The 12,100-nt window shown below is 27.8% G+C and overlaps 1 protein-coding gene across 2 annotated transcripts; it reads right to left on the reverse strand.

The window, feature by feature from the left end:
* Positions 1–209: 209 nt before the first annotated feature.
* Positions 210–6,869, reverse strand: LOC107629821 (transcription activator GLK1). Of its 2 annotated transcripts, XM_016332726.3 has the most exons (7): positions 6,599–6,869; positions 6,120–6,468; positions 5,380–5,520; positions 3,166–3,465; positions 2,447–2,503; positions 1,824–1,961; positions 210–730 (listed from the first exon to the last, which is right to left on the reverse strand). In XM_016332726.3, exons 2-7 carry the CDS (start codon positions 6,456–6,458, stop codon positions 581–583), a joined length of 1,125 nt encoding a protein of 374 aa, XP_016188212.1. In that variant the 5' UTR covers positions 6,459–6,468; positions 6,599–6,869; the 3' UTR covers positions 210–580. The 2 variants fall into 2 exon arrangements, with proteins under 2 accessions (XP_016188212.1, XP_016188211.1); XM_016332725.3 differs by having other exon boundaries at positions 6,120–6,869.
* Positions 6,870–12,100: the final 5,231 nt, after the last annotated feature.

Below are 12,100 nucleotides of genomic sequence, written 5' to 3' on the forward strand. Positions count from 1 at the left end.
ATTCTTATCTCAGTATTTTTCTATAAACAACCGCAGCCTATATGTCTTCTTTAGAAAGTGCATCGAATTCAAATTTTAGCTGTAACTAAAAAATGGTTATATAGAATCCATGTGAAATGGAAAGAGGTGTGTGTATGTGTTATAGGTGTAACTTGAAAAAAAAAAAAAAAAACAGAAATAAAATAAAAGAGAGAGAGAGAGAAAAAAAATCCTTAAAGTGCATGCTTTCTTGGGATTCCTCAACTTATTTATATTATTAGTCTCATATTAATACAAAAATCACTGCCATTACAATGGTACATACACAAAATGGCTAATGATCGAGTCTCCAAACTAATACCTCGTTTAAGATTACAGCACCTGAGGAAAAAGTTAAAAAGCAATGAAAGATATCTTCTTCTTTTTTTCCCCTTTTCTAATTCTTCTTTTCCTTTTGCTTTTAAAAGCAAAATATTACTATATATATATGATGCGGTGCATGCAACATATATATAATGAATGATAAGAGAAGTCGTCAAATTAGGGTTTGTTGTGGCCACCACATGAAAGTGCAATAAAGGGATAAAGAACCTTTTTATTCTCAAGCACAAGAGGGTGGAATATTTGAAATTCCCTGTCTTTGTAATTCAGTTAGAACACTGTCAAGTGCTGGAGCTTTAAGTCCAAGAGGTAGTGGCTGCCATGGCTTTGATAGAACATCTCCAATAGCTGCATCTATGCTCTCCTTTGACTGCCCATATATAAAAATAAAAAAATGAATTATAAATTAAACATGCAAAAAAAAAAGAAAAGAATTTAAGGTAATTTCCTAGTATCCACCACTATTCATAAAATCAGGTACATTGTTCTTCCATATATGAATTTAATTGGTCTCCCTTTTAATATTTCAATAGGCCTGAAAAGTAATTTTATTTTGATAAAAATTGGAAACCAACTTTTTTTTTTAACAAAATCAGTCAATGCCTATCTTGTTTTTTATATTTATCTTTTTCCTTTTAACATTTGTATATTCCCTACTGTTTTTGGTGATTGTTGGTTAAAATAAGATTGGTTTCCTAATAAAATGTTTTAATTTACTTTTAATAACATAATATATGATTGATGTGCTCTTTTAATAATAACAATGCAAATAAAGCAATTAAATCCATATATATTTTCATGTTGTTAATAGTTTGTCGTGTTTAGTTATTTGTTAAAGCAATGATGTAAAACAAAGCAATTTATGGATCCTCACATGAAGTAGAAAAATATTACTTCATAAATTAATATATTTTGACAATTGAGAGTGACATTTTGGTTAATATATATCTGAATAGAGTAATAATTAAGTTTGACTAATTTGAACACATAAATTTTCATGTCAATTTTATCGTTAATACTATTTCACAATGAAGTATAGAAATACTATTTCACAATGCCATTTGCAAAACACATTTTAGTATAGGATGATATTAGAAGACAAGTAAAATTTATTGTTTTTGTCCAGTAATTAATTAGTAATATTTAAAAATAAGGGTTAAAAATATGTTATTAGACTAATAAATTAAAAGTACTGTAATATTAGTTAAAAGCGCTAGAATCTCTTACTCAATACTATTCGTATAAATCTTTTTATCAATTAAGTCTAACTAAATTAATCTAACATCAATAGACATTATTTTTATTATTCTCAATTATCTATTTATTCAAGTTTTATTGTTTAATTTAATTGGAAACTTAGATATGTAGCATTTGGTGTAATTTTATTGCATTATTAGACATGTGTGAAAAATGTTTGCGTGTGTTGGAAGGAAGAAAAGGCAGAGTAATGAAATGAAGTTTACCGGATGGAAGTCAATGATGGGGTTTGGGTTGGCGCTGGAGAGGCCGTTAATGGGAGGATCTGCTGCTTTGTACATAACATGTGGATGTGGTGATGTTACTGGAATAATAGTGCCTGCCACACCTCCTGATCCATATTTCTGCATTTTTTTTTTTTGTTTCTTCTTTAGTTAGTTAGTTAGACTAACAAAATAATAGAAATATTTAAAGATTATCAAAATTTATTATTTTTTATTAATATTTGACTAATTTTAAATACTAAAATTAAATTCTAAATGTTAAATTTCAATAATATAAAAATAAAATATTAATAAGACCATTTCTTATGATAAGAATAAATTTGAAAAGCTTTCAAAATATAGATAACAATGGATCAAGATTTCAAATAATGTACAGTTTTAAAATGTTATAGATTTACAATTTTTTTGTTTGCTAATTTCAAATTAAACATGTCTCTTGTGTCACGAGACAATACCGAAGTGTAATAAGTTTTATGGCAAGAATTGTATACGATATATATAAATATATGTTATTGTTTTGGTAAGGGGGAATAATAATAATCTAAAGGACAAAGAGAGAAGACAACATGGGTGGTTCCAAAATAGTAAGGTAAACGAACAGTTACCCTTGTTGTCAGAGGCTGTGGAAAACACGGTGATCCTGGGGTTAGCATGTTTTGAGCCTGCATGAAAAAAAAAAAAGAATATACTTTTTTTCAGAAAAAGAAACTAAGAAAGCAACATGATGAGTTATTCTTGAGATTCAAATTTTCATTCTAACTTTAGTATAAAACAAACAAAACATTATTAATGATCGAGAACTACACATTTCCAAATTATTATATAATTTTTTACTGGAACTAAATTATTAAAGAAAGTTTAAGCTTTAGAAGTACTAGCTAGCTACAAGGTTATTAAATTAATCAAACAACGTATTAAATTAATATTTGATCATCACTCACATAAAAATATTTTTGTATAAAAATAATAATGAAAAATTTTAAATAATTAATATATTTAACTAATTTATTTAACAATACGTGTTAACATTCTAATAATATAATTTTCAGGTAAAAATATCTTCAAAAATAGCTACCTAATATCATGCATGGTTTTGAATTCTGGTTTGCATCTACAATGAAGATGCATTCCACATGTGCATTGCAATAATTTCAATAATCACATGCATATGCTTTCTACTAAATTGTTTTCATAACTTTTCACATCAAAGCACAACTATATATACATAATTCTTGTTACGCAACATGCAAGCACAATTTAAACCATGAAAACAATCAACAAATTATGAGTTGGAAGCTTAAAGGAGTTAGTTTAGAGCGTTAACTAGTTGGTGGTGAGGATGCCAGAACGGGAGAGCAACAGGTTGCACCCACGGCTGCGACTGCGAGAGTGAATGAGTGGGATTTTTAGGCCACGTGTGTATGAAAGATTGGTCCATGGAGGGATGTCCCCATACATGTAATGGTCTGAAATGGTGCACTGAAGTGATTGGAGGGAAACCCATGGTAGGTGCTAGCCATGGACTACTCACATCTCTCTTCCCTCCATACATTTGTCTCCTTTGATTCCAATTTGCTGCTTCAGCTTCACGCGCTAGTAAATGTTTCCTATGGGATCTATATTTCTGCATTAAAACAAATCATATTGTTCTTTATCACAAAATCCTACACTTTTTTTTTTTAAATTATTAAGTTACATAATCCATAAATTGAAGCAACCAGCGCGCTCGCACGTGTGTATATAATATATATATATACACACACGGCAAATACTCATGTATAGATGTTTTTACTTAGTTTATAATCGAAAACGGTTAGTTAATTCAATAGATTTAATTAAATTGTAATGTATCAATTTTTAATTATTAAGTTTAAATAAAAACAATTATACGTAACTTCCTACCAATATATATATTTTGGTGGAAGTTAGCAGTTAGCATAGACAATGGGGTGGCCATGCTTCACAATGAAAAAAATTTGAAACTAAGTTGTAAAGGTAAATAGTGATTTTCATTTAATAAAATATCTTTTATATCAAATTTAATATTAAAATAATTTAAATAGTTAATATTAAATTAAAAATAAATATTTAAACAGTATAAATAATTAATTTAATATTTTAAACTGTACATTTAAATAATTTAGAATGAAAGATTAAAAAATAATAAAATTTACTTGACATAATATTCTTTTAAACTCATTTGTAAGAGAAACATGTACCTAGTGTATACTTAATACGAGTACATTGACCAAAAAAAAAAAACGTACGGTGCAATTTGATCCTTTAAATTACATTTTGATTTAGTCTTTAAAATTTGGATGGTTTTAATTTAGTCCCTACACTTTTCAAATTTTAATCACATTAGTTTTTACAATAATTTTCGCCACAAGGTCAATTAAAAAGTTTAGGAACTAAATTAAAGTAATTAAAATAAATTTCAAGGATTAATTTGAAGTTCGAGTATAACTTTAAAAATCAAACGGAGTATTTTTTTCAAAAATGATAATTGATAGCTGATAATAGTATAGATTTACAATTTTAATAATTTAATTAAATTTATTAAATGAGCTTTTCAAATATAAATTTTCATAAGAATTTTCATAAAGAACATCTAGATTCTAACTTTGATATAATATATATACTAATATGAATAAAGATTAAAATGAAGAGTGAAATATAATTTTTTTCTTTTTTTGTTAATTATATATATATATATATCTTATATTTTTTATTTTTTAGTTTATATAAATTATTTTATACATTTACAAAAAATAATTTAATTTTCATAGAATAAATACATTTACATAAAAAAAATATATTAGGCAACTTGTTTTGTAGATTAAGATTTATATATACTTAGATACTGAAAAATCTTCTTTACTCACGTATAAACTCTATCATCAAAATTCATTTGTCATCTTTTAAAGTAATTTAACAAAATTCTATTATTATCTACTAAATCAAAGATTGGAGAGAGATATCGAGGAAAGTGAATTCATATAAAAACAAAGTGAATTCATATAAAAACAAAGTGAATAAATTTAACCCATTAAATTTTATATAAAAATGACAAAGTAATTTTTTTAGTACTAACAATTTATTATTATTACAAATAATTCTTCTCTAAATCTATTTTGTCTAAATTATCATCAATATCATCATAATATTATCAACAATATATGATTAATAGTAATCCAACTTTTTAATTCTATTAACACCAATTATGTTTTTTTCTTTTCAAAAAGAGAGTTTTAACTACTGAAGTAATACGTGTTTAATTTTTTTCAGACTAATATAAATTAAAAAAATATAAGAATAAAAAAATAAAACTAATTTTGTGGTTAAAAATTAATGTGATGTATACAATTTTTTTCCATAAAAATTGATAAAAATTTTCCTTTGAAAAATCTAAAAGTTTGAATACTAAAACTAAAAAGAGAAAAAATATCCTACCATTAAATTACGAAAATATTTTTTTTACGGAAGATTATATAGATATTAAATTGAAGGAAATAAAAAGAATATTATTATTAGTTACCTGAAGGTGGCTTGCAATGTTATGGCGAGTGAGGCAATCAATTCCCATAATCTCCAAAATCCTAGAAGGTACTGCCTTATCCACTCCAAGTTGTTCCACTGCTTGTACAAATCTCCTATGTAACTCTGGGGTCCAATCCACCTATACATTCACACACCCCAAGAGATAACACAACATCAACAATAATATTCCTTCTCCACCAAATACTTTTTCAAATCAAATTTTTAGGTCAATGATTTATTTTTATAAAACTCCTTTCTCTTTCTTTTCTCTATGCAACTTATAGAACCCGTGAGCTTTTTTCAACTTTGTGAATAACATAATTGAGATAGAGAGATAGACTCAGAAGAACATTATGGATATATAAACTTGCTTTGACATATTAACATGCATATAAACTTCAATGAAAATTTAAACTTCCTAATTAATGAAGTAAAAAAACACTACTAGTAAATTTAATAAATATTAAATAAAAAATCATTATTGTGAAAAAATAGAATTTAGAAAATAAACTAAGAATAATTTTTATTAGCAACTCTCATTATATTGGTAAAGTAATTTATAAATATAAATAATGGCATCTATGTTCTCTATAAGAATCATTTTCTTAGTTTTTGTAAGAAGATTAAATTTAAGTTTTGGTATTTTTAAGATAATAAATTTAGTTGGCATTTTACTTTGTTTAGAAAAACAAGTGATAATTAATTTGAAAATAAAGCAAGGAAGTAGGTAGGTTGTACCTTGACTTTTTTAATCTTGGCTTGAGGATTATTACTCTTGGATTTAGACGATGGTTTTCTTCCTTTTCCAGCATACTTTGTAGGAGGATTCACAACCATAGACTCCTCATTCTTGTTGGAAGCAAGTTTATTGTGAATTGAAGATTGGTCTGCCTTAGGGTTGTCGAAAAATTGGGCAAAGACATCAGCCTCCATCTCCAAATCTGGCAACACATCACTTTCCATGTTGATGCCGACGAAGAGGTCATCAAAATTGATGCTCTCCAACAAGCTTCCTTCGGACAGTTCGCCAAATTCATCGTCTTTTGATGACACCCCAATCGACTTGAAGCTCTCCATTCTTTCATCTCTTCTTGTACTCCCCACAGGAGGTGATGACACACCAAGCATTAATCAAAGATTTATTTTTCTATATACATAATACTGAATTCACAAAAATAAATATATGAAAATCTCATAAAAAATTAATTGCTTCATACCACGTGTCTTATGGTGCATGAAAATTTGATAATATAATCGGGAATCTAGAGAGTACTTAGATGTGAGTTTGGTTTTTACCCCAAAATGGTTACTTTGTTTATGGCATGTGAATATGAAGAGTTGATGTTCTCTTCAAATAATATGGGGCATTTTATGTTGCCTTCTGATGAAGTAGTGGCGAGAGAGTGTGTCTGAGAGAGAGAACCAAATTGTTTCTCAGCCACAACTTTAAATTGGTAGAATATTTTTCATTTTTCTTGGAAAATAGACATTTTGTTTTCATGTATTTCCTTTTGGGAGTATGTGCTACTTGCAAGTTACAATGTTAGTCTTGAGTCTATTTAATTTCATTTCAGTATTAGTGGATGACCCTTTTTTTCTAATTTGAATAGTCATGGTTTTGTTTTTCAAATGTATCAATTTTTTTTTGGAAAAGTCATGATTGTGATCAGAAATGCTCGTGACCTTTTTGTAATTATTATAGTATAAATTTGTAATGGATATGCCCAAGAGAGAGGAAGAGAATTAGCAGCGATCCAGTCATGAGCGAAAGGGGATACATTGCATCATGCCATTATGTATGTATTCATGCTGATGTTGGTCAGAGTGCAAAATTGACCTATATGGATTTTCCCCCATTGATAATAATTTACTAACTTCTATTTTTCATCATAATCATAATCACATAAGAGTGAAGCAAAAATGGGAGATATGGATATATACTCTCTCCATTCAAAAGAAAATCAAATAACGAATAAACCATACAAAATGACAAAGTAAGAATGTGGTCTCTAATCATCATCATTATTAAATTAAGATAATAGTTTTATACATAATTTAATTATAAAATCAACGATGCCTAAATTCTCAAAATCTTTTTTATTTGACCAATTTTCTTATGTTTTCAAAAAATTAGACAAAAAATTTTTTTTTGAAAAATCAAAATAACAAAAATGGCTATAAAAAATTTAAAAATATAGCAAAAAATATTGGATATATGTTTAAAAAAGAATTACAAAAATTGGATTTTTTATGATTTTTTGATGATTTTTTAAACAGGATTAAAAAAACAATTTTATTTTTAAATTTTTGTAATTTGACGAAAAAAATTTTTTTTTTACAATTTGTTTTTGGTGAATAGTCCAAATTTAAAAAAAATAAGGGAAAAAAAAACTAAAAATCGAATGTGCACGTTCTATATAATTATCTAAATATTCTCATTAAAATTAAGATAACATACAAAAGTTATTTGTCAAATATAAAAAATTATTTAAAACTTATAGAAAAAAAAGTTCTTTAGTTTAATCTTAGAGAAACGTTGGTGAGTCATCAGAATTTATTATTCTGTTATTAGTTGACCATTAATATTTAAAAATATGAAATAAAATATATTATTAGATTAATAAATTAAAAGATCTAAATTAAAAAATTGAATTAATAATTAAGTGATGCTAAAAAATAATAAATTTTGATAGTTTTTAATATTTCTGTAATCTTATTGGTTTTTAAATATTCTAAAGACATTTTAAGTTTAATATTTTATTAAGAGTCTTTTTGTCAATGCCTAAATTTTTTTTTTGGATATTTTGGATGATTTATGCTTCAATCATTATTATTAATACGTTAAGAAATTTAAGCATTGATGCGCAGCGTTTTAATCCCATCATATCTTTTACTTATATCATCATACTATCTGATAATTAGATTTAATATTTTCACCATAAATACCATGCAAATTTATAATTTTTTAAGGTTTGATATATAATTATTTATTTTTGTATAATAAATTAAATTTTTGAAATAAATAATTTAATTATACAATATTAAACTTTTTATAATTAAAAAATTTGGAGGTTAACTAAATATTATTTTATAATTAATAAAATTAAAAGAGTACATAATAAAATTAAAAGAGTATATGAAGAGAATTTGTATATTTCTTATTTAATTAAAAATAAAAAATGATGACTAATTATATATATATAAAAATACAAAATAAACTAACAGATCTTTGAATTTTAAACTACACTAACAAATTAATAGAATTTTAAATTTTAAATTTTTTCATGGACTTTAAAAAGTGATTAATTCAATATGTCCTGCAAGCTGAAAAATGATATATATGGAGAATTCAACTTAAAAAAATTAGCATGAAACAGTTGAATAGGCAAAAAATTTAGTAAAAATATCTGCCAATTGTCCTGAACAAGGAACGGAAAATAATTTCATGATCCGATTTGAGCGTTTTGTAATCAACTTCTAGATATTTGGTCCTCTAATGAAAAACGGGTTCACAGCTATATGTGATGTACTTTAGTTATCGCAAAACAGAACTAGAGGTCTTTTACAAGTAATGCAAAGAAAACAGTTGTATTAGACAAAGCACAATATTCAACTTTCATAGAAGAACGAGCAACAGTGGTTGGCTTCTTAGTTTTCCAAGATACTAAACAATCTCCCAAAGAAAACAGTAGCCAGTTAAGGACCACTAATATCGGGGTATTCGGCCTAATTGGAATCATAGTTATCAGAACCGAACCGGTGATCGAACCGATCAGGTTATTGGATCATTGGGTTATTAGTTTAACCGGTAGGTCACTGGTCGAACCGGTCAACCCGGTATAATTAAATAATTATATAAAATTTAATTATTTTTTATTATAACTTTATAAGTACTTTTATTTTGTTTTTAAATTTTAATATTTTATTAATTAGTTTATATTTATTTTATTATTATGTTATTATAGGTAAAAACTCACATACAATTATTTTCATGTGAAGTTGATATTTAAGAATCGTTAGATGATTTGACAAGTTTGACTAAATATCATCTAACGATTTTCAACTATCAACTTCATATGAAAACAACTGCATGTGAGTCTTTACCTATTATTATATAATTTATTAAATAAATAAATTGTGATTAATAAAAAAATTTTATTTATCTTCTTTTTAATTTGTATATATTTAATAAAATTTATAGTTAAATAAAATATAATTGATTTAAAAATAAGTGATTTTATAATGAAAATAAATTGAATATAAATAAAATAAAAAAATGCTATATGTATTATAATTTGTGTACAATTTAGTAAGAAGCACTGCAGTTGAGTGGTACAATCTTTCATGTTATATTCAAAACTGCAGGGGTTCGAACCCTGTGTGGAACGCAGCGTCATAGGTTTCCCTCAACTGTGACCCGAGCGGTTTGAGTTCGAACTGGACCGGTTTTCACTGGTTTATTTCGGATTTAACCGATTCGTTCCGGTTCTTTGTCTTAAACGGTCCTCAACCTGGACCAGACCGGTATTAAGTCCGGTTCATCGATTTTTCGGTCGAACCGGCCGGTCTGATCCGGTTTTTACAACTATGATTGGAATAACTAAATCCACAAATTTAAATAGTAGAGTCTTTAGGAAAATATAACCCTTTGACTGGACTATTTTTGAGATAGCAAAAAATTCCATATTACAGCTTTATAATGAGTTTGAGAAGGAGAGGCCATGAACTGGCTAAGCTGTTGGGTGGCATACATAATATCCGGTCTGAGTAGTGGACAAAGCAAGACGGCGGATAGCAGCATGTTTAAAACCAAGTAATCCATAATCATCTAATAAGGGGGAATGCTAGGGAGACAATGACTTTGTTGAATAATATGAACAACCACCAATCAAATAAAAACACACTATACCTCCAAATTAATCCTCTAAATTTTAATATTAAAATAACCATTCGTACACTAGTAAAATGAACATCTGATATATCTATTGTTTACATTGTTTAATATTTTCATTGTTTACCTATACTTTTCCTAAATTAAGTTAGTATTTATGCTGAGAAAGAGAAATATCCCTTGAAGAGTGAGCAACTTTAACACCTAAAAAATACTTTAGTGTACCAAGATCCTTAATATTAAAATTGCAGTCTAAAATCTTTTTAATAGAAGCAATTTTAGCAGCAAAACTCCCATTAACGATGATGTCATCGACATAAGCTAACAGAATACATATGTCATTGCCCAAAATTTTGACAAACAAACTATAATCAAAAGTTGTCTGCTGATAACCACAAGAAAGGAGAAGAGCTGAAAGTTTCTCATACCACATTTTGCTTGACTGTCGCAACCCATAAAGAAACTTAAGGATCTTGTAACACTGATTGGGACGGGATGGAATAATGCCAAGAGAAAGTGCCATTTAAACTGTTTCTGTCAAATCGCCATGGAAAAATGCCTTATTGATATCCAATTGCTGAATAGACCATCTCTTCATTAATTCTAAGGCAAGAAAAATTCTAATCATTGCAGGTTTCACCACCGGTGAGAGTCTCAAAAAAATTAACCCCCTTTGTTTGTGTGAAACCCTTTGCTACGGGTCATGCCTTGTATCTCTCAATAGAACCATCCAATCGGTGTTTAATCTTGTAAACCTATTTGTAGCTAATAGGTCGCCCTTTTGGAGGACAGTCTACTAGTTTTCAAGTCCTGTTCAACGCCAGGACAGCAATTTTCTCATTCATAGTATTTTGCTAGTGAGGGACCTTTTGTGCTTTCTGTCTGGGTTCATACTAAAAATGCAAAGATGATACATATTTATTATGTGAAAGAGAAAGAAAATCAAGAGAGAAAACTGATGAAATAGGATACCTAAAACTTGAGGAGCGAGAAGTTTGAACATTAAGAGAAGAATTGCAAATAAAATCAGAGAAGGTGGCCAGGACTGGCGTTGGCTCCGATAAAGATGAGGAACCAGAGTTGGTGGGGAGACACAAGTAGCTAGGGAGGTGGTTTGGTTAGAAAACGAGGGAGAGGAAGGGACATGAGATCAGGGTGGTGATGGGAGAGATGGTGGCGATGGAAAAGTGATCAGGGGGGAAAGGATGTTGTTTGGAGAAGATGAAGATGATGACATGTTAGATGAGAGAGAGGGAATAGGTGTTGGGTCATGGAATAGTGTATTAGGTCCAATTAGAAGTGAGGGAGTGTTTGGACCGTGGATAGTGGGCTAGGAAAGATTTTTTATCAAAGGAAAAATGTGCTCATGAAAAATAACATTTTTGCACACGACAATTTTTTTATGATCCAAAATGTAGATAATATAACCCTTAAAATCATTTTTAAAGCTTATAAATATAGCTTTGTGTGCTCTAGGATCAAATTTAGAATGTTAATTAGCGCTAGTGGAAACAAAATATAAACATCCAAAAATTCTTAAATCATTAAAGTTTGGCTGTTTATCAAATAAAATCTTAAAAGGAGTTTTAAACTTGAGAATAGTGGACGGAACTCTATTAATCAAATAAAAAACATGATGAATGGCATATCACCAAAAAATAAGAGGTAAATTTGATTGAAACATAAGAGCGCGTGTAATATTTAAAATATGTCGATGTTTACGTTCGACGCTCCTATTTTATTAGGGAGTTTCAATACAACTTCGTTGATGAATGATGCCTTGAGATGAATAAAAATTATGTAAAAGAAATTCATGTCCATTGTCAGA

The sequence above is a fragment of the Arachis ipaensis genome, chromosome B3 (assembly GCF_059453495.1).
Source record: "Arachis ipaensis isolate K30076 ecotype BB chromosome B3, ASM5945349v1, whole genome shotgun sequence".
NCBI lineage: Eukaryota > Viridiplantae > Streptophyta > Magnoliopsida > Fabales > Fabaceae > Arachis > Arachis ipaensis.